The 23704-nt window shown below is 33.4% G+C and overlaps 1 protein-coding gene across 4 annotated transcripts in view; it reads left to right on the plus strand.

Moving 5' to 3' along the window:
• Positions 1 to 23704, plus strand: part of LOC120336758 (uncharacterized) — a 41880-nt gene extending 18176 nt beyond the window's left edge. The window contains exons 17-37 of one of the 4 annotated variants that reach the window (XM_078109908.1): positions 1230 to 1431; positions 2513 to 2717; positions 2903 to 3086; positions 4092 to 4222; positions 4828 to 4923; positions 5375 to 5461; positions 6040 to 6153; positions 6596 to 6770; positions 7297 to 7506; positions 7885 to 8005; positions 9034 to 9108; positions 10336 to 10457; positions 13110 to 13259; positions 13628 to 13830; positions 14951 to 15115; positions 15410 to 15649; positions 17129 to 17341; positions 18951 to 19137; positions 20135 to 20364; positions 21143 to 21389; positions 22172 to 23704. In XM_078109908.1, coding sequence (XP_077966034.1) covers positions 1230 to 1431; positions 2513 to 2717; positions 2903 to 3086; positions 4092 to 4222; positions 4828 to 4923; positions 5375 to 5461; positions 6040 to 6153; positions 6596 to 6770; positions 7297 to 7506; positions 7885 to 8005; positions 9034 to 9108; positions 10336 to 10457; positions 13110 to 13259; positions 13628 to 13830; positions 14951 to 15115; positions 15410 to 15649; positions 17129 to 17341; positions 18951 to 19137; positions 20135 to 20364; positions 21143 to 21389; positions 22172 to 22393 — 3579 coding nt within the window. In that variant the 3' untranslated portion in view covers positions 22394 to 23704. The remainder of the gene's footprint in view (positions 1 to 1229; positions 1432 to 2512; positions 2718 to 2902; positions 3087 to 4091; positions 4223 to 4827; positions 4924 to 5374; positions 5462 to 6039; positions 6154 to 6595; positions 6771 to 7296; positions 7507 to 7884; positions 8006 to 9033; positions 9109 to 10335; positions 10458 to 13109; positions 13260 to 13627; positions 13831 to 14950; positions 15116 to 15409; positions 15650 to 17128; positions 17342 to 18950; positions 19138 to 20134; positions 20365 to 21142; positions 21390 to 22171) is intronic. The other 3 variants (XM_078109909.1, XM_078109910.1, XM_078109911.1) reach the window with 3 other exon arrangements.

Genomic DNA, 23704 nt, shown 5'->3' on the forward strand with positions numbered 1-23704 from the left:
ATTTTGTGTTAATTACTTTACATTGATTAAGCTCTGATTTAGAATTTAATCTTACTTCAAGTGGGTACTCATTACTACATATAGAACAAAGTCACATTTTGCTATTTGTCAATATATGTGTTATTCAGCTTTTGTTTCTTCACGCTAGAAAACCTATGAAACATATTGAAAATAGTATTTATTATTGAAGCTTTATAATCTTAGGCATATTCAGATTCAGTCAGGCAATGTATTTGAATAAATATAGTGTATTGAATAATGTTTAATACTACTATTTCTAGATGTATCAATTAATTAATACCAGTTAGTAGTACAAAGTCGTATAAGATTCAGTTGGAATATGTTATGAATCGGCTATATTGTTTTCTTTCCTTTTATTGCCTTTTTGCTTGATAGGCTGAATGAGGGTTCCAAATAAACCACAGATATGCAGGGTGTTCATACAGTCTCAATTTTTTTAAATTGCAAATCGTTACCATATATAGTTTGTTGGGCGCTCCAGTAGTATTTGTACCAATATGGAGGTAACTGATTTTTTTCGATTACTTTACATTATTAATTTGTGTAACAGGACTGAAACCTATGGGCAGGGGCATATTAACTTGGCCAACACAGACGTTCGCCGAACTCGAAATAGAATTAAAATAAGAAAAATCAGAATAAAATTATGGCCTAACCCTAACCTGGTACACATACTACGGCAGTACCGTTCGTTGGCTCCTACAGGTGTATTGATTGAAGTTGAAAAATTTTATTTAAATAAAACAAACCTGGTTAAGATATATCGATAGCTGACTTCATAACAAAATTGAAATGGTAATGATAGGCCTACTCTTTTATTAACCGCTATTGTATGTATTTTATATACTGTTGGATTTTAGAATTAGATAGTTGATCAGATTAGGATGTTCATAGGAGCTGTTTCGGAATGATACTGGCTGATTCAAATCAATATTTATTTGAATATTTACATAGCTGCAAGATGTAGAATTTTCTACAAGATGTAGAATTTTTTTTTATGAATAAGTCGAGACTTGACCATATTTAGACTGCTATATCTTTATACATCCCCTGTCCCCAAATTTGAATTTTGAATGAGTTGAACTAGTTTTTGAGTAAGTCTTTGAATGAACACTTTGATTCTCAACTATTCTCAACTAAATAGTACTGCGGATTTTGTTAATTCTGTATGTTGTAACGCCGTCATCAACCTATTTTTCTATTCTTAGATGGATTATCTTACTAACTCATCTATTCCTCCACTATCATCTGGTACAGTGAAGCAACGGCAGCAAATATCACCACGAGATATTATTGGAGCAACCAATCATATAGATTTAGATACATTAACAGAAGAAACTGAAACTGATGATGATTTATCTTTATCAGAGCATCGTCAACCTCCAATAGTGCATACCTCGCCACTTTCCGGTAGTAAAATTGATTTTTAGTAAGCTATTAGCTAACATGAGTTTAGTTCTAACATGATTTTAATGCTGTTTCTGTAAGATATTCTGTAATCGTTGCGCTAGGCCTAGATCACAGGACACAACAATGTTAAAGTTCTCTTGTTAAAACACCATGCATTATGTGTAATCCAATGTGTAATAAATTGGGTATGCAAAGCCTAATTTTAGAGGTTCTGGTTGTACTGAGCTATTTTGAGCGCAAAGACATGAATATGCCGTATAATCCTATCTTAAAGAAACCTAAAAAAGCTATATAATGTTTCTATAAAAGCTATATAATGTATCTATAAAAGCTATATAATGTAAAGCTATATTGTATCTGTGTGGCTTCTGTTTCAGTATAAACGGACTTGAAAATTAACGCTCTAGAAGTATGTGTACCAATATGGAGGTAACTAATTTTGTTCGCCTACTTTTCATCGGGTTGTGTGAAGGGACCGAAGCATATGGGTGGGGGTATATTGACTTGGCTAACAAATACAGTCCCCAGACTCATATTAGAACTGAAATGAGGAAAATCGGAATAAAACTATGGCCTAACCCTAACCTGGTACACACACTACGGGAGTACCTGAAAATTTACGTTTTAAATGAAGTTTTCAAAGCAAATTTCCTGGTCAGAACATTCACGTTCCAGGAATATGATGTTGCTCTTACATAAACCAAGCTTGGTCTGTCTAAACTTTGGTTCTACATAACATATAATGTATTAATTGAAAATGTTTCATTAATGAGTTAGCAAAAAATAATTTTGTGTGTTCAGTGATTAATTTTGACAAATTTTCTATTTCTAGTTAAGTCCTCAATTTTAAACTATCCATTATTTATACATTTTTTGGGAATCTCATATTAAAACAGTTTTCATGATTACTGCTAAATCACTGTTTTTTTTCCCTTAAATCTCATCATTTCTTTGCATATACGGCTTATTATTTATACCATGATTTTGCTGCATAAGAGATCATTTTAAATTATACCCTAACTATTTGAAAGCCGATTTTGGATACTCACGACTCAACATTTACTCATGTTTTATTTTTTAGATTCATTAAAATTGGCCGAGGAAAAACAGAATCTGAGTTTACAATTAGCACGAGAACAAGATGTCGCTGCGTCTACCCAGGATAAACTGGAAAAAATTAAATTTGAAAATAAAGAATTAAAATCCAAAGAAAGAATGTTATCAGAGGAAAAGAAAAACTGGGAATTGGAAAAAGTTGAAATGAACGCAGAGAATCGAAAATTAAAGTAAAATGAATTTTTTTTTTTATTGTTCTGTAATATCATTTTTGAAGGTCTCTCACTGTCTCTCAAGTCAATGCATCAATGATTTTATTTATTTTTCGTGTAAAAGCGTCTTCATTAACTTGATTTGATCACTATTTTCTTTATTTTCGAATTCAATTAACAATTATTTTTATATCTCATTTCAGTTTTGAAATAAAAAATCTCCAAGAAAATCTTGAAACTTTAAATTGTAAAATGACGCAACAAAACGAAAAATTCAAAAGAACGGAAGAACAGTTGCAAGTTGAAAAAGAGGAAAGAAGAGAACAGGAAATAACAGTGAGAGACTTGAGAACGGATTTGAAAACTGCTAAAGCTGCCTCTAAACAGGTGGGCACATTGTAGGGATCTCTCTATCTATTTTTCTTTCCCAGGTATCAGGGTTGTCCAAAACGATTCAAATATTCTAATATCAAAGTACTTTTGGCCGTATGCAAGGTGAAATGAATAACTTGAAAAAAAACTGTTAAATTTTAATAGCCAGGTTGGACACCTATTCCATTGTTTATCCTATGCAAATTTCTTCAAACACTAAGAAAAGTTTCTATTACTTGATTTAATTTCAGAATATATTCGATATCTTATATTTGAAAATGATAATTTTGAATGTATTGGAAATAGTGAATTATTCTGTATTGGCCATGCCTGCTAACTATCTATTTTGCGCAACATTTTCCTATTCAACGGTTATTACTTCTTAATTAGCCACTGATATGAACTACTATTAGGAAAGCACTGGAATCTTTCGATTTCTGCTCTGCCTACCGTTAGTAAGAAGGTGGTAATCAGATTTGAAATCAATAGCTCTACCGAGTGATGCCTACATAGTTGAAGCCAATTCTCTTACCACTAGGCCATCCATTTTAGGCAAAACCGTGATCTCATTATAAAAAAAATTGCAAATTTCTACTGTGAAAGCGCCAGAAGCATATGACCAGAACTGGATGAATTTCAAGGAGAAAATTATTAAAATAATTGAAACAAAATCTACATAATTCCATCATTCCAATTTTCAGAAACACAATTCCATAGTTCCTCTGTTTATCTTTTGCTAATTCATAGGTTTGATTTCCATAGAGAATGATTATGTGTGTGGATCTTGCCGAACTCCATGCCATCTTAGGTTGGTTCTCACCACCATTGATTAGTAACGTCTTCCTTTCACCATGCGTCTGAACTTGATAACTAGTTGGAATATTTCTATATCCAGCATAGACAGGTATCTGTGGTATCTGTATAATAGGTCATAGTTCACCATGTTTCGGAGCTGTTTTATTGACGTTCCTCTCCCTTGAGATATATATGAAAATATCCTAATCATACTTCACTTCACAGGCAGAGCTTGATTGTGAAGAATTGAAGAAGAAATTAGCGAGTGAAAAAGAAAGTCGTTCACTTGCACAAACAATGAATCAAGATAGTTTGAAACTAAGTACAACTTTACAAAATGAAGCAAAGAATGACAAGTAAGTACCAGCAATGTTTACATAGCACGTTTACTTTCTGGAATACAAATCATGACATGTTGGTAAGAAAATTTTAGTTAATAACATTTCATTATGACACAGAAAATTTGTATAACATATAGTATGCATAACACATTGGTTTCTATGTCTTATTCAAAAAAATCATTATTCCAATAAAATAAAATTAAAATACTCTTATATATATTATTGCAAGCCTAATACTGGCAAAATAAAATATCATTGTCATTAGTAATAATAGTGGCAATATAGGCTACATATAAATAATATTGACTCTCGCATTAAAATTTATCCTTGTGAACCCCTGGGCTGTACTAACGAAATTGCTGAGCATATCAATGGTTATAGTTTATAAAAAATGAAATATTCTATCCTGCCAAATATTTAAAAAAAAAATAATTTTGAATTTCTATATGAAATTGCAAAAAATTGTCCCGTGTGTGCAAAAGTAAACTAAAATATGTACATCTTGATATTTACTGATATTTACCATTGAAGCAATTGATAAAGTGGTTTTATTTTGAAATTCTTAGAAGCTAAACAGGGGAAAGCTTTTACCTCATTTTGTAATTTGTTTTGACCAATAGGAAAGTAGAATCACTGGAACAAGTTGTTCACGAGAAAAATCAAGAACTCATTAAAGTGAAAGCAGAACGAGACAGATACGAGGATGCCAGTGCAAGGTATTTAATTAATTTACTCGATCAATATTAGAATGATATTACAGAAATTCATAATTTTGTGGTGGTTTGCAACTCTCTCTAAATGGCTTTACACTGCAGTTACTGATATGTAGGTAGCTATAAGAGTTTGGATGTATTACTCTAAACATGGCTCCACATAAGTAGTCACTGATATGTAGCTACATGCGTTTGGATTATTTGGTGTCTTCAAATCGACATATAGTCTACCAAATTTATTACACATAAAATATTTTTAATTTGTTCATGCTTAATAAAAAAATTTAGATGAATTTGTATTTATGTGTTAACTTCTTCATGAAAGAATTTGCTGAAAAGCAGATACATTTATAATATTCAAAATTTAAATTCATTTTAAAGAGGAGGATATGCTTGCATAAAATCACAAAATGTTGAAGTTAGAAAAAATATAAATAAACATTTTACCTTACAGATATAAAGAGGAATTGGGCAAATTGCGATCACTGGGAGCAGATCAACATGGGGATCTGGCTCAGTTCAATCAAGAACTGAATGAAAAGTATGTCTTGTTCATATAGTTTCATATTTTCTGTGAAGCGTTTTGACTACTTCACACCAAACACGGTAGGCACGCATCGACCAATTCAAGAAAGTTATTATGTTTCAAAAGACTGGAATAATTTCTATTTGCTGTTACTCATCTAATTTATAACAACTTGAAGTGACATGAATTCTAGATCTGTAGCCTACGTCGCCAACCTGGTTAACTCGAACACTTTACCCACTAAGCCCCGACAATAACAAAATGGGGTGTGATAGCTGTTGAATCCTTACGACTTGAATAGTGTTGGCATCTCAGATTACACATCCTCGGTTCAAATCCTACCATCCAGGGTGTAATTAGGGTGTGCGGAAGCGCAACGATTCCATTTTTTTTTCAGGAATAGAAGCTTCTCACAGGGGTTCTTATGTATCGTTAGATATCCATGGATGTTTATTTGGCCTTGTTTGGAGTGAAAAGCATAAGTGACATATGGAAACTGGTGCTACCGTAGTGTGTGTACCATGTCAGGGTTAGGCCATAATTTTATTTCGATTGTCCTTTGTGTTGAAGATGTTTAATGATTTTTGTTGCAGATTGGATGAGAAAGAAGAAGAGTTGAGAGAAAGTGAGGAAGCTCTGCAATTAACTGCATTGCAATCTGTTCAATTTAAACAAGAATATGAGAAATGTGCTCAGCAACTTGCAGAGTGAGTTACAGTTTATGGAAAAAAAAAATTTATGTTGTAAGGTTTTTCCAGAGGACTGCCCAGAGTCTTTAATTAGAAAAATGGAACAAAACCGAATAGCCACCCGGGCTGTCACACTGCAGTAACATATTGCCTTTGATTGCTTCGCGCTGACCAGCTGTTCAATCACAAGTCTAGAAATATAGCGTCTAGCTTCGCTGCGCACAAAAAGGGATTTTGCTTCATGTCTTGTCTTACCACTCATTTTTGTCGTGAAATGTTAATTTCTGTGTACTTCGGGTACAGGGCTAGGCTGGCAAGGCTGATATAAATTTACATTTGGCGCACGGAGAGTGTTATCTTTAATTTATTATGTTATTTCAAAAAGATAGTTTTAAATTTGTTATTGCAATGAATTCACCACTTTGTTCTAATAATTATAAATCTATTTTGCATAATTTAGAGAGAGAAGGGAAAAAGAAAATGCTTATAAAGATTTGAATCTTTTAAACAATCAACAAGAACAATTGAAAAAAGATCTCAATGATTCACGATCATTGTTACTACGAGAACAAGAAAGAACGAGAAAACTTGAAGATTCGAATGAAAAAATAAGAGATAAAGAAGCTAATCTTCAGGTGATTTTTAAGGTTCATATTCCACACCCACCAAATCATCCGGAGTATAAAAAAAAAGGATAGGTAACGTTGAACCAGAAATTTTCACTCTTTCAAAAACAAGGTTGCTTTTCAGGAATTGATAGGAACAAACCATATACATTCCAACCTTCTGGAATTTGTTCAAAAACACTTTCTAATGAGTGGCTTGTTATTTATGATATAGCGACGCTCTTTTTTTCTCAAAAAAATCGTCATTTTTGACAAAGTTTGTTTTCAAATACTGATACAGAATTCAATTAATTACTTCAAGCACTTTTCATTCCGTTTATAGAAAAGTTTTATTCTTTTGTTTGAAATTTCATATCTTAAAACGCTTTCAGAATGAGTAGGTCCATATTCAGTTTTGTCCATCCCTCGGCACTTAATACTTCAAATATTCTACCTATGAATATATTTCTTTTTCGCTTTTGTTTACGAAACATGTAATTATTTCTGATAATTTCAGAGCTGGTTCACTCATTAATACGGTACTGTATTTTTTCAGTCAAGTCTTCTTACCGCTGAAAGCAAAGCAAGTCGCCTTGAAAACGAGTTACAGATTGCGCAATCCTCCAACAAACAACGAGTAGAAGATACAGCAAAATGGGAAAATGAATGTGAAAAATTGCGAGAATCAGTAAAAGAAAATGAAAAAAATTCATTGAAGTTAGAAAGAGAAAATGCAGAACAATCAGGAAAAATTGAAGCTTTAAAGGTAAAGTATAGTATTATGGTTTGTGGAGATTCAATCAGTGAACGATCATAATGTTTTTCAATTGTCACAAAAGCGGTTTACAACTGAAAAATCCTGTCAATTTGTCGCTGAAATTTGTGCCGATTTATCCTTGTTCATATGACTGTATTGTTATATGTGGCTGTTATATACAGTTTCAATGAAGAAATGTGGTTTCTCAAACTTTCATGATTCATGGGCCAAGCATTCGGAGTACTAAAATATACGGGTTCGGCCATCCCTGGTTTAAGCACTCGAATGTAACAAAAGTAATTCATGTTACTTTTTAATATAATCATACAAGGGTTAAAAAAATGAGATTAGGTAATTGTCATCTTGTTTAAATTTTAAAAATTCTAGTTGGAATTACATCAGAGAGAAAGCGAATGTATGCAAATGAGACAAGAGAGAGAGGATTTAAGAAGTAGAAACACAATGACTACTACTGAACAACAAGAAAAATTTAATTCTAAATTAGCAGGTATGTATATTCTGTTACGTCACAAAAATACCTTCTTTCTATTGTCTGTTCTTTTATATATACTCTTATGAGGTATAGGTAAAATAATTGCTAGTTATATGATGAAATCAAACAGCATTGAAAGAAGATATTGGCTTATTATGTAAAATTATTGTGGTACTTCAACCTACGAGGCATGGGATTTAATGTTTAAAAAAGGACTCAGCATATCCACAAACAACTCGTAGCTTCTCAAATTTCTATCCATCTCTCGTAATAAAAAAATATATATTTATAAGTGAAATTATATGTTATATTAGATGCTTTTTTCGATTCATATCATATTTTTATAAGTGGCAAGATGATGAGTGTTATATTTCCAGATGCTCCCGAATCATTTGTTAAATTTTAGCCTTAGGTGGTAAATTATTTTCGACGCTGATTTATTTTGTTCGTTGGGCAAAGTTTGTACTCTCCAGGTTTAGCTTTTACCAGTTTTATTAAGCAAAGTCTCAATGAAAGTTGGTTATAGAAACGAATAAATTCTAAATTCTGTGTCATTTAAAATTAAGATTATTTCTAGCTAGTTAGAGTTCGGACACAAAAACTACTAGTTTATGAGAATTTAAAATATTTTTTAAAATTTAGCTTGGGATGGTTGTTTACGTCATTGATTTAGGTAACGACTGTAACATAGCTTTATCATTCACATTAGGCAGATCGAAACCTGTGGGTGATAATTAGGTTGGTTGGGACTCGTTACTGTCATTTGGGGGTAAGGTTGGGGACTCACTCTCATAGGGGGGTTGATATAATCGCTGGTTAGTTATGGCCTTCTCCTCTCCACCATCAAGCATCTGAAACAAATAAGTGGTTAAGTAATCCCATGTCCGGCATGGACACTTGACCAGACAAGAGACAGCAATATTCCATATGATTGAGTCATCTTATTGGCTTTTCTCATTCTGGGAAAATTATGAAAATTCGATGTGAAATTTGTATCTATGAGTCTTAGTAATTACCTGAGATTTTCTTTTCTTCAACATCAGATGTTCATTTATTATTGGAAAAACAGATGAGTGAGATATTATCTAGTGATTTCACCAATGTTTCGTCACAATCACGTATGATCCACTGTTCTGATTGGTTTGATTCTTGCTTGATCAATGTATATTTATAAGTGTATTACAACAAAATGCAAGTTAAATTAAACGAGTGTTGTCACAATTTTTTTCACAATAACGAAATTTTGTCATGTATATTTTTGTCAGTGTGGAACTGGTTGTCTGTATAGTTTATAATTGTTCAAGTTAAATAAAAAAGTGATCGTGATCGTATTGCGATAACACCTTATTTGTTGTGAGAAATTCAGATCAGATACCATATATTCGCTTTGCTGTCATGGTTAAATTTAACGCTTTGATCACTAGTATATAATGTAAATATAAAAAATTCTCAAGAGAATCTGCTTAAAGCAAGGTCATGTTCTCATACTCAGAAGTAAGTAAAGTGAACTCAAATCTGAGCAAAGTTAAAGGTGACCACTAAAATGCCAAGAGTTATTAGAATAATAATTATTTAGAATAATGGTTATTCTAGTACATGTCAATTGAAACGAGAATTGAAGTCAAGTAATAATAGATATACAGCTACAAGATGGTGAAGTCCTTGGAAAAAACTCTTGTCACAAATTGATGACAAATTCAGATGCATTGTTGATTGACTGCATTATTGACTTTCATGGTGTCTAATGCAATTATCAAATTTTTGTTGCATTTGATTTCTTGTGCTACACAATGTGTGTTCGTAATTTGTGGTTGTTTAAATGGGCACTGTATAAAAAAATTGATGTTATACAGAAATATTAAAAGTATTTACTGAAGCGAGTTCCAAATGTAATAGGATCCTAATAGGTATCGTATATCCTCGCATATAAACCAAGTTTAAAATTCAAAAAGAAAAAGTCGCTAAACTAAGGGCTTATATGCGCATAACTCTGATTGCACTCAAAATTTGACTTATATGCACATGACTCTGATCGCACTAAAGGGTCGGCTTTTCGTGCATAATTCTGATCGCACTCAAACGAAATGATTAATTAACAGCTACAACTTGTTCTCATGATCAGAGCATGCATATGTTAGGGCCGTTTTTAGGAGATTGGCTTATATTCGAATTCGGCTTACGAAGTATAATAGGATATACATGTTATGGTATTTTGAAATTTCAATCCAAGAATTTTGAGCTTGCGTTATCTGAACTAACAAAATACATAATTACGGCCTCATTGATTATTATCAGAGATTATTGAAGTCAAATCTCTATATCAATTATTTCTATTATGTTTTTAGCGTTACAAAGAGATCATGAAAATGAAAGAGTTGCATTTGAGACTCGTAATGTTCAACTAACTCAACAAATTGAACATTGGAAATCGGAAGCCGACAGAATAGAAAGGGAAAAAGCTTTCAAGGTGGAATAGACATTTATTATGTATTTTTTGTGATTTGATATCTCAATACCAGAAGTAAAGAGAACTGTAATATATATAGTAGAAACTAAACTTATCTAGAAATTAGTTCATTTCGTAAGTTGTAACTTTCGTAAGTAGACACACATTTTTACATTCACATGAGTGGGAGGAGGCGGCAAACGGTTGACAGCGGAAAGAGAACATAATGTACGAAAATGAACATACACACTAAATTCAAAACACACACAGTAAGTTCAAATCTCAAAGCTCAGCCGTGCCACTTTCAAACCAAGCTGCCTATTCTCTTAAACATCCAGCAGCATGTTTTTCAAATTTTCGTTATTCGTAGCAAATTATTCCACGAAGATATGTTTTGAACTTGGAAATTTCGTATTCGGGGTCTTTCGTTAGTGGAGATTCTACTGTACTGTACAAAAGCTATTTCCATAGATTAAATATCATTAAATTTTATTTTGCGTGTATAACAGGTAGGTATATACTGTTACAGTCAGAGACAATGGACTACTATTACATAAAATTTCAAACTCATTTAATGATGCTCATCAAATATTTTTTAATTTATAAAAATCTTACGTTGGCTACTCTAATTATTAGAGCTTTATCATTAACACTTCGAAATTATCTCAAAACATTTTTGTAATATGTATGAAAAACAGTTTAAAAAACATGGTTTCTCAAATAGGGATCTTGTCTCCACATAATAAATTGACTGTCATTTTTTTAATTGTCTGACTGTTATATATTTATTCTTTTTCGTTCGTTTTTTGGCCTTTTTATCAGTAAATATTCTGTGTAGAATAACTGATGAAAACTGTTCAAAAGCAAAATTAGGTGTTTTTATAGAATAGCAAGTACACACAAGCATTGTGTCTTTGGAAGAGGGGTCATGGGTCATGAAAGTCTGACCGTCACTTTATTAAGGAGTCTGTTTATATAAAATGAATAGATCTTGCAAAAAGAAAATTGTGATATAAACAATAATTTTATAATTATACTGATATATGGATGATTGTCATAAAATCAAAGCATACAGATACTCGGGACCCCACAACTAAAAACGTTCAGCGACTTCGAATATCAGTTTCAATTGTACATGTATATTGACTGAAAGTGGACGTTGACGGTGAACATTGGCCCAAAAAATAAACGAACAAGTCTCGGCAATGCGCCGGAAAAACGGGGAAACGTCAGAAGATTTGAAGACACATGGCATCGTATGTAAACCACGGTGTATAAATCCCTTAGTTCAGAATTATAACGGTTCTTCGGCGAAACATAGAGAGACTTGATAAAATGTGGAAAATGGAAGCGTACGATACTTCGAAAATAGCAAGATCGCTTCTAAATATGCATAAACTTAAAATCTTATTGGTATATTCCAACAGTGTCTTTATTATTTTTAGTTCAATGTTAACATATTACAGATTGCTCTATTATTAATTCGAAAGTAAATCAGAGCATGAAAGTAAAATGGGAAAAAACGTGTACGGAATCACATCTTTTGAGTGCCTTTATTATGCTAAAACTTGTTGTGGTTTTGTGTTTGACTGATGCTCGAAATTATGTATAGAACGTCTAACTATGTAATATTGTAATACAAAAATGTTCCCTTTTATGTGGAGGCGATGTGGTCAAAACACGCAGCCTACTCGTAGAGTTTAGACACGCGCGCGAATTAACAAAGTGCTTTCGCAGCTGTTTGAAACCTAAAGTGTAATTACTCAGCCAAGACACTGTCTGGCAAACAATACCATACTTGTCAATCAGGGGCGCAGCCAGGGGGTGGTTTTGGTGATCGGTGCCCCCCCCCCCCCCCCCCCTCTTGAAATGTAAAAAATAAAAGCAACTTTCTGTATCATACATAGCAATTTTCATAACCTGAAACGCTTTTTAGACCCTCAAGACTCATGAAATCAAACGTTTCTCGTTGTAGGCTGAACCTGCAGCTGTTTCGATCATACTTGGCAAATACAAATTTCAGAACCCCCCCTTTGGACATTTCTGGCTATGCCCTGTTGTCAAACATCTAGTTAAGGGCCAATCGCCAAGTAAAGCAACTTATTCGATAACCAAGCGGCTACGCTAGTTCAAATTAACAAACCAACATGATTTCTAGCAGCCTGGCAAAATCCGATTTGCGTACCAGCGGGTCAACTACTCATTCGGATGTTACATTATCAAAAAAACTATTGAAAGGAAAATATTATTGTAGCCAATCAATTACATTTACTAAAACGGTATATTAGGAAGGTTAAGAACCACATGATATTTTTACCGAGCAATTTTGGCTCCGCTTGGACAATAAATGGCCGAGTTATTGCTGAGAAATCCGAAGTTAGGCATTTTACGGAACCTTCCTACCAAAACCAATTTCACTTTTCAACTTTTAAATCCCGGTCACAGGTGTGCGCATGTTTGACAGAAATCAGGCGACCATCGAAGACCCCGGACGGGGGCGCGACCCACAGTTTGGGAACAACTGTCTTAGACAAAACATGACAATTTTTAATATCGTAATTTCGAGTTTGAATTTGTTAATCAATAAGTTCTCATATCCAGATTGAATAGCTGGCTGTCGCTGGTTGTTTAATATGTTTGTGAGCAATAACTTAATTATTTATTTGTTTTAAGGACGAGGAGTTAGCCCAGGCGCAACAAGATCGAATTGAAGTACATAAAAAGCTGGGATACGCCGATGCATTCTCAAAATCTGCTTCTAAAGAACAAAAACAATTGATGGAAGATAACACTAAATTTAAACAAGAGAATATCAAACTACAAGTTAGTTTTCTTCAATAAATTAGTGCTTTCTGTCATTAATCGCTTTGCACAAAAAGTCTGTTATATGTGTAGAATATGTTTTAAACGAACTGGTTTCTGTTTTTTTCCGGAGTCACCCTGTTCTAATAAAATGATATCATGTTTATAGTTAGGGTATTATTGTTTTCTCTTACTATTATTATTAAAATCAATATAGTATATAAAAAATCAATTGAAGATTAAGTCAATTAATTTGTTAATTGATTATAATTTTTTTTTTTTCGTCAATCGTATTCAAGGGGCTGATTCTTTGACCTTCTTCTGTGTAATTGTTTGAGTGGATGATACAAATACTTTTTTTAATCATAAATACCGGTACTCTTTTTCAGTCTCAAGTCTCTCTATTTGAGCAAAAATTAGAAGAAAAATGCGCCACAATATCGGAATTACAAAAAGATGTCGATAAATTTTATCAAACGTCAGCAAATGCAAACCGACAGATTGATTCTCTGAGTGAAAGTCAAAGATTAGTCGAAACGAATCGAGCAAAGCTTGAACAACAATTAAAAGACATTGAGCTGGAAAACATCAGGTATTAATTACCATATTGTTAACAGCCTTTTATTAAATTTAATTAATACCAAAATTTTTTACCTCAATTGATATTTCAATGGCAAAGTATGTTACCTTTTGAATCGAATGGACAATTTATAACCAACGAAGGTTAATAAACAAAATATATGATATCAGCACATATGTCGTTTGCAGTTGGCAGCTCATATTTTTTATTTCGTGTACTCGAAGCTTTTCAATATTTAAAACATAATATGCTAATTTAGTTTGTACCGCCATTTTTTGTCTTATTGTGGACCTGATAGCCTGCTGGTTGGAAAGCATTTGACATCTTGGTGCTGCAGCTTTTTCAATATATGTCGCTAACACTTGACTTTTGCTTTGAACGATGCTCGGTATATAACGCTATTTTTGGAAAAACCGAAATCTTTTTTGTTCAACATTGCCCAATGCCTACCCAATTAATTACATCCTGGGTAAATTGATGATCATGGGATTTGAACCCGAGATGTGCCAACACAGTCGATAAGTCTAATGCCTAAATCACTAGGACAGGGTGGTCCAAGGCTGTCCACTTCGCGAGCCACAAAATTATTTTTGCATTATTCGCGGGCCACAATAGTGCCAATATTAGGTTAACAGTACAATACAAAACAAACACTTTTATTGTGCATACCTACACAATGATCATTACTTGTCATTTATCGTGCTAAAACAAGTTAGAACCACCGGAAAACTTGATGATGCCCTTATTGTTAGCACATTTTTCCGACCAAAAAGATAGAAAATCAGTTAACAATTTAGATTTGCCAAGCACATCATTCAACTTCAATAGTCATAACACTAGTGAATTCAGTAACATTAGTGATGTAACAATATGTCAAAAGATTTTTCTGGTTATTTTTACGACAAAACAACATCAAATGTTTTTTTTATTACCCTTCAGCATGTGCGACGCGGGCCACAGATATTGAGGCTACGGGCCACATGTGACTCGCGGGCCTGGGTTTGGACCACCCTGCACTAGGACATCTTGCCCATAAGTTAAAGTTCATTGCCTACCACCTCACCTTGAGTGTATAAAGTCGAGTAGGCACCGTCGAATGGAAGTTTACAATCCAATTTAATGAATATTACAGGTTGAAATCAGAATTAGATTCAGCGAATTCGTGGAAAGACAGATTACAAGAAGGACGAGAGGAAGAAGCCCATGCTAAAGTTATGTTGGAAGAAAAATTATCCAGACTGGAGTGCGATAAAGTTCTCGTCGAAGAAAAAATGGCGGCTGAATTAGCTAATGCAAAGTAATTGAGAGTAAAATCTACTTATTTAGCTTGAAAATAGGGATTGCCAAATTCCAATTTGCTCTTTTGAATACATGTCGAAAGCTTCCTTCAACCCGAAAGGGACGAAAATTGAAAAAGGGTTTTGAGGAAATGAGAATACACTGATTTTTGAACTTCTCAAACTTTTGATTAAAATACTTCGGTTAATATGGCTTCGAACTTTGATCAGAAAACCAGCTTAAAAAGCAACTTTTTTTTTTTTCCAAAAATTTTTTTTTGAACTTCCTATGTTTGCTATTTTCTCCCTTCCAGGATGTTACAATCGGAAGCGGAAGGTCACCGAAGCATGTGGGAAGCGGAGGTCAAATCAAGGTCAAAGTTGGAAGTTGAATTATCGAAAGCGAATAAAGATGTTGATGGCGAGAGAACGAAATCGGAAACATTGAAAAATAAACTTACTCGTGCATTGGAAGATAGAAAAACATATAAAACAAAATATGATCAAATGAAAAGAGATAAAGTGGAAGCAGAAAGGAGAGCTGAATCTTACAGGTTAGATGAAAATGTATTTTTATGAATTTATTATAAAAGACTTATTTATCCATTTTTGCCCTGGACAAGGCCCTTCACAAGCAGCCACTGATATCCAATGTTAGGGCTGGGCATTTCAAATCGAATAGTAAGTTATTCGAAACAGTTTCGACTGGAATTTTGAATCGCCAATTTATTATACCTCTAGTGGTAAAGGGGTTGGGCATTTTAACCAGAGATTTCAACCCGCAATACCCTCATAGTTAAAGTCTATCACTTCCACCATCAGGCCACCACACTCATATATTTCAAATCAATTTCTTAAAAACGATGTCTTGTTTACATGCAAAACAAAGTTAATTTGTGATTATTTATCACTTATTGTTCACATTAGCAGTCAACCATATCTGATGCTATTGTAAAGGCATTTCTATATTGTTTTTACACAACGAACTGACCCATTTAAATTGCTTTGTAAATTGAGTATCGTTAGGTATTTGGAGAATTTAATCCCTTCATGATAGAAGCAGATGACTAGTCAATAGGTATGATAGCTGTTCAGCTGGAATATTATTGCTCAATGCAAATTGATTTGTGTTTTATTATTATTGTTATAGTTGAATTTGTGAGGTTATTTATTGAAGAGTATAAGCAAATATTTGTCTTTCTTTAATTCCACAAATGGAATGCTTTAAAAACGAATCATCCTTGATGTTGGGGAATTTTGGTTGGGGTGTCTGCGATTCTTATTCCATAAGAGCATTATGAGGCATACCTGTATTAGAATAGTAAACCTTGCCTGAATATTAAAATGGAAAAGATTGTCAGCTCAGAATAAAAATGTGAAGTCATGTGACCCAGCTTTCTGAGCATATTTATTAATGTATAATGTGTCATCATAATTCTATATAGTTTGAGTTGCTCTTACCACTTCAGTGGTCAAGTGACGTGTTTCTCCAAAAATAAGACGAAGCCTTATTTCAATTTTCTTTCAAAAAAGAACACTAGGGCTTATTTTGGGGGGATGTATTTTATTTTCACTTATCAAAAACAAAACAAAATAATGAGATTTTCAAACATACATACAGATTAATCAGTACTCCTGTAGTATGTGAACCAAGATGGCGGACACCGGAACGTAGTATGTGAATCAGGTTAGGGTTAGGCCATAATTTCAGGTATGAATACTACAGGCGTCACTTGGCTAGGCCCCAAACCTGTAATGGAACTAAAATAAGGAAAATTGAGATAAAATTATGGCACATACTATGTTCTGGTGTCCACCATCTTGGTGCACATACTACGGGAGCGTCGAATAATCATTTGAAACGTGTAGGACAGATTTCTTGTCATCGACTTAGAACTCAGAAAGCAGTGTCTTCAAATCTGAGTGAATGTGAGAGTAAATTTTATTTCTTTTCTCTAATTCATGTTTACGAATCATGGTCCATTCAATTTTTCTACATATTTGAAATATGAATTTTAATAATGCTACTCAAGGTCGGCCATGCATGATGCTGGTCGAAAAGTTTCCGACTTGGAATCTGATTGTGAAAGTCAAATCTCATCAATGGATGAACAACACAATTCTGAAAGAAGTAAACTTGAAGCAACCATTGCTAAACTCAGGGAACAGGTTGCTGATTTGGCAATGCAAATGAGAGAAAAGAAAAAGCCTTACTTTCCTGAAGGGCCCACAGAAAATACTCATCGGTGGGTTTCAGCCAATTTGAGATTGTATTGTTATAGTAGCGTAAATAGTGAACTTTTATTTACCTCACTTGTTTTCTGTGTGTCGTCCATAATGAATTGAATATTCATTGATATGCTAAAAATTAGTTTTTTTAGATGCCGTAGGTAAATTCTTTATCTTAAGATATTTTCATTTGACAATTCATTATTTTTGAATAAATAATATTTAAGTCTCATCAAAAATAAATTAAGATTACTTGGATAAATAAATCAATTAAAACAATATTTCTTTACTAATGTCTATCTTTATAGTTTATTAATTCATACAAAATATCCTTCCAATACGATCCATTCGATTGTATACAAAATGTTGAATTAGACGGTTTTGCAGCATCACAGCATTTCATAAAAATAAAACTGTTTAAAAATGAAAAAATAGAAATATGTTATATGTATTTTTTGAGACCAAAAAGTAGAGGTCACAGACGGTGTGGGATATACTTTCTATTTCAACATGACTTGCTCTATTGCATGTTTTCTCGCTGAGTAGAGAGATTTTAGATGTTTAGTGTAGTTCAGCAATGATTTTAAGAATTCGAGAGAAGTTTCAAATCCATATCATTCCACAGTACATGACTTATTTGTTGGTGTTGGTTTCATTAAACAAAATTAACATTTAACAAAAATATATACAGCTGTGTTTATTTTTGTTTTCTTTTTTTATCTTTACCAATTCTGTTTTTTGAATTTAATCTACTTCCAAATCATATAGATTAGTTTCTACAAGCATATGTCAAAATAACTGTTATATCGTTTGCCTGCTGATTAAGGTGTAATATTGTATCGATGGTATAACTATCGATTATGATCGTGAAATTGCTGTTTATTCTTCATGTTATTGTCTCTTTATGTGCTTCTTTCACTTTTTGTACAGTGTTCGATTCTAATACATAACTAGATGAATGTAAATGATGAAAATAGAAATAGATAAAATAGTTTTAGGTATTTGTAAATTGATCGATATGTTTTTTTGTTTCAATTTATCATTGGATAAATACTTTTGGAATCTTTGCAGTTTTACACGTCTGTCACTCTGAACAAGGCTTTGTACTATTTTCTATCATATTGATATACAGAAGTCAAAGTTCACTTATTGGATTAGCACTTTGATTATAGATTTCTTTATAAAGCAGTGTTCTTAAATTATCAATTGCATGTTTAGTTTCAACAAAAAATCATTTTAGTTATGATGATTTTTTCACAATGCCTTTAGTCTATTATTAACTGATATCAATTAATTTTATAGTGGGTGATGTACTAATGTTCTATTTTCTTATTAAAAAAATTGTGTAATAGTCAGTTGCATTTTAGTGTGATTTTGATTAAAAACAACTATATTCATTTTCAGTAATTTACTATCTCCTACAGCTGAAAAAAATTTTCGATTCAGCATTGCCCATCAAATTTATTACACCTCTGGTGAGGTAGGTGGTGGGTATGGGAATATAACCCAACATATGTAATCTGCTAAAAAACACAATTGAGTCTGATGCTTTAACCACATGCCATTGTGCCCGCGTGAGAGCTAACAAATTGTCTGTGAAAATCATAACTATACTTTTTTCTGCAGATCTGATGAGACAAAAAGAGTTCAATTTGAGAACGAAAAATTGAAAGAAGAATTGAGAAGATTACGATCACATGTTGAATCAAGTTATGTTGACAAATCAGAATTAGAAGCTGCAAGACAAGAAGAAAGAATAAAAGCACAAGCAGCTCTTGCACCTACTCTTGATCAAGTTAATTCTTATCTCAAGGTAAATACTGTGAAGCTGTATGGTGTATTATGTTAAGCGTCAGGAATACGCTCGCCACCGCACCTCTGACTACCTTCCATGGGTTTGCAGGTTTGAATCCCATGCGGGGAAAGTTATGTGCCAGAGGATTGCTGGACTCCTCATTGCCGTAGGGTGGTTCACGTAACCGCTGGTTGGTTACGGCTTCCTCCACCATCAAGTTCATGCTTCCGAAAACAAATAACTAACTAATCCCATACCCAACATGGACTGGTAACGGACGAGGTCATAATTAAGCCGCCATATGAATAAACCGTCTTAATGTCTTTCCTCTCCCTTGGGATCAATATGTAAATCCTATCCAATATTGCTAACATGTTTAGGTTGTTATAATGTCGATAAGAGGGCCATGTTGTGTCTTCACTGTTCAATTTGATGGGCTTTATATTTAGTCTGCAGCTCGATTTCTCAATAATATATACAGGAACAGGATGATCCAAAAACAGAACCATAGTCATTTGCAACATATTCTAACAAGAACAGGACTTTTGTGCAAAGCGTGCTAGATTACTGAAACTTTTGGGTAAAATCATACACAAACAGAAGTTCAAGTGTGAAATAAATTTTCTTCATTTTTTCTAGAAGTAATTTAGAAATGTGAGGGGGTTCTGTTTGTTTGAGTCACAAAGTGCGCCGGAAATGTATGTACCAATATGGAAGTAACTAATTTTGTTCGCCTATTTTACATCTAGTTCTGTAAATGGACTGAAACGTATGGGCAGGAGGTATATTCACTTGGCTAACACAGACAGTCTCCGAATTCATAATAGAACGAAAACAAGGAAAATCGGAATAAAATTATGGCCTAACCTGATACATACACTACGGAAGTACCCAACATTAACAATATTTTAAATGTGTGATTATTGAAATGTTATATGAACTACAGTTGCGGTTTTTTATACCCTTGCTTAATGAAGAAAAAATGGTTGAAAATTTGTTTTTGTGACGTTTCTAGGACCGACAAATGGCACAAGATATGGTTGACAATTTGAGACTGAAAAATGAAGAACATCGTTTCATGCAAGCAGCAATGAAAATAACTTCGCTTGAGGAAGAACTCGCTTCATTGAAAAGAAAAGGCGATGATTTCACCAGCAGGAGGATTCATGAAAAGGAAGCTGAATTATCGCAATTATATGATAGCGCAAAAAGACAAAACGATGTTCTTCAACAGCAACTGTCAAGGTAAATATAATTAGTGTTTTATGGTGGTTCGGGAGATTATAATTTAGGTTAATACTTTGTAACTTTTATAACAGTGTATTTACTGTCCGGAAAATTCCTCGGAGGAAATCTCGCTGCAGGAATTTTCGCCGCATGAAAAATTGCTGCAGTAGCATTTTGCTGTAGAAAAAGCATTTGTGATAAAAACAGTTAGGTTTATAGGGTTAGAGTATGCTCTTAAATAAGGAATCTTTTTTAAATAAAAAGGTTAAAAGGTAACTCAAAAATCCAACTGTTTTTATCATAAATACTTGTTTTACATCAAAATGCTTTTGGGGCTATTTTTCCGAGAACCTGTATTCACATGCCTGTGCTCCAAACAAGTCTCTGCACTAGCAGTCAATGCTAGCTAACTTTGCACTGTTACAACAAAAACATGCATAACTTAAACATGAGTTGAAATTTTAATATAGTTTATCAGGGTGTACAGCAGGATCTTATCTAACATTATTATATGCGCGGCACTTTTGAAACCATGAAAAGATTGAACCATAGTCATGCATCAGTGACTGGTTGCATGCAATCATGCTTAGAGCTAATTCGAGTTTCGAAGTGTGAAATGAAGTTTGAGACATCAAAAAACTTAATAATTGATGCTCAGATTTAAAAACATTATAGAGATACAATGTGGATTATGGGACTCATCTTTGGGTAGGAAAAAAATCCCAAAATCTCAAATGACTGTATTCTGAATAAAAAAAAATTTGATCCAATTAAACGGACTTTATGTGAATTTCAGGGCGAATAACAAAGCAGAAGAATACAAAGCAAATTGGATAAAGGAGAGGAAAAAATTTCAAAGCTTTTTTTCCAGCACTTTGGGAGGAAGTATTATACCGTCTCAGGTCGATACAAACCAGTTTTCAACCAGTAATGGGTTTCCTGGTTTTTCACAATCCAGGCCAAATCTATCTGCCACCCCTCCCATGGGGGGAGCATTTTCATCAACTCCAAAAAAGGATCCATCTGCACCACTTTTAAATCAAGTAAGATTCAATTTAACCGTTTAACTCACGTTGAATATAATATCATCAGGATAAGTATGCATTCCAGGAGTGAACTAAACTGTTTTTGATGGGTCGAATGGGAGAAAAGGGGGAACACTTTTGACGATGGTGCTGAGATCTTTAGTATAATAGTCATAGGATTTATGTTTATCACAGGGAGGAAAGTTGATGGCCGACCAGCGGTTACGTCAACCAATGGCGAGGAGTCCAGCAAACCTTTTGCACATAATTATCCCTACATGGGATTTGAACCTGCAAACCAAGCAAGTTTGATCAGAGGTGTGGTGGTGACTGGTGAGTGTTTTCCTAACGCTTAGCACGATGCGCCACATTGCCGAGCCTGTAAGAGACTAGTCTTTAAGATAAATAACCCTAATAAGTAATAACAAGTAATCGAAGACAGTATTTATTTACATAGCTGCTTTCTCACATTCATAAGTTTGTTTTTTATGAGACGTATACATCATTTCTCTGAACAAGGCACTGGACAATCTGCTACTGTTAGCTAAGGAGCTATAATATTTTGGAAGAGCCGTTTGCAGTTCAGCATTGCCTACCCAGTTTATTACACCCTAGATGAGGTGGTTGGCATGAGATTTGACCCTTGAACCCAAGATTCCATTAATTGCCATGTCATCATAGTTATGTAGGCCTGTAACGCTTAACTACCAATATTTTATGCGAGGACCAGGGTTAGTCTATGGGAAAAATTCAACATTCTGTACTAAACAACTTTTATCATCAATTCTTTTTATTTTTAGCTGAGGACCAAACTTGATGCCAGCATAGCTCAACACCTTGTAGGTACACGAGGAGATGCCCCAATGTTTCATTCGACCCCACTTGCAAATGGACACATATCCCCTCGGAGTAGTTTAGGAACTCCGAGATCTGACGGATCATCTCGTAATCACGGTGATGATATCCAAGGAACATCGGGGCACAAATCAACTAATGAATATATGTCATTTTTACTGACGTGATTTCTTGAATTTATCCATTACTTGTTGAATTATTAGAACAAATATAAGGTGTGCATTTTATGCCAGTTAAATTTTGACATTTTGCGAAAGTTACGTTTGAAATTTCATGATGCTTGCGCTATTGTCCTTCAAAAAATAACACAGTATTCTTTGTGTCACTAAGTCCTATTTCCACTGCAGTATTTTTAGTCATGGAATCCTTGTTTAGTACCAAGATAATTTTCATATTAGTAGTTTAGTTATAGTTGCCTCTGTTGAACAAAAGCCATGCACAGGTATGTTCTTCAGATTATCATTTGCCAAACTCTTTCTATACTCGTTTGATTTGCGATTCCTTTTTTTTTCATTGAATTATACTCGAGGTATATATTAACCTCACTTGAGCTTTTAGCCATTGGCGTTATGGACTATTTATAACACTAGAAAAGTGTTGTCTGCTAAATTCCTTGCCTCTGATGGCATTATTTTATTTTATTTAAGTTTAGTTTGTTTTATATACCTAGTTCTGATATTACACTTTGGCCATGGCATTTAATAATAATAAATTATTTTTGTTTTTAAACCAAGTTACTTGAATGTCCGTGTTACTCTTTTTACACAGCGTTTTATTTAAATTTTTATTTATTTTTTTACTATTTTATATGTAAAGCTAATTTTTCCTTTGTTGATAAATTGAATATTTGTTATACTTGTTATTACTATGTTCCTCCCGCCATATCATTCCAGCATTCTAGTACGCTGCATAGAAATAATATAGGCTGGTATGTGCACATAGATGGGTATGTGATTTCATATGTGCATTCTATCAATTAACACATGCCATAAGTGAAATATGAACCTCCTATGTACTTGAGCTTTTTTTTTATCTGACATTGTATTTTTTTGTATCCGCTTTTGCTAAAACCTGTTTCAATAGCATTAAATTAATAATATCAGGTGTTTTCCTGATAACAGCATCATTTTTGTATCAGATTTTGCACCAACATGTTATTATCTTGCCAGACTAGCTCTAATTCAACCTACACTGTTGAAAAATCCTGATCCAAAACTTTTTGCCAATTCCAAAATACTCTCCATTTGTAATTCAAATCAATTTCTACATGTACCTGATATACAACTCACTTTGTTACTTCAACACGAATTGAAATCTGAATTTTTTTCACAAAAAATAACACTACTATTTTTGATATAGGTGCTATTGATAAAATCTGAATGTGTTTTGTTTACTTTGCTATTATTAATATTCGTTTTTGTTTGTTGATCCTTTTGTTTTTTAATTTTATTTACGAAGAAAATATACCTCGCAAAATA

The sequence above is a fragment of the Styela clava genome, chromosome 2 (genome assembly GCF_964204865.1).
Source record: "Styela clava chromosome 2, kaStyClav1.hap1.2, whole genome shotgun sequence".
Lineage (NCBI taxonomy): Eukaryota > Metazoa > Chordata > Ascidiacea > Stolidobranchia > Styelidae > Styela > Styela clava.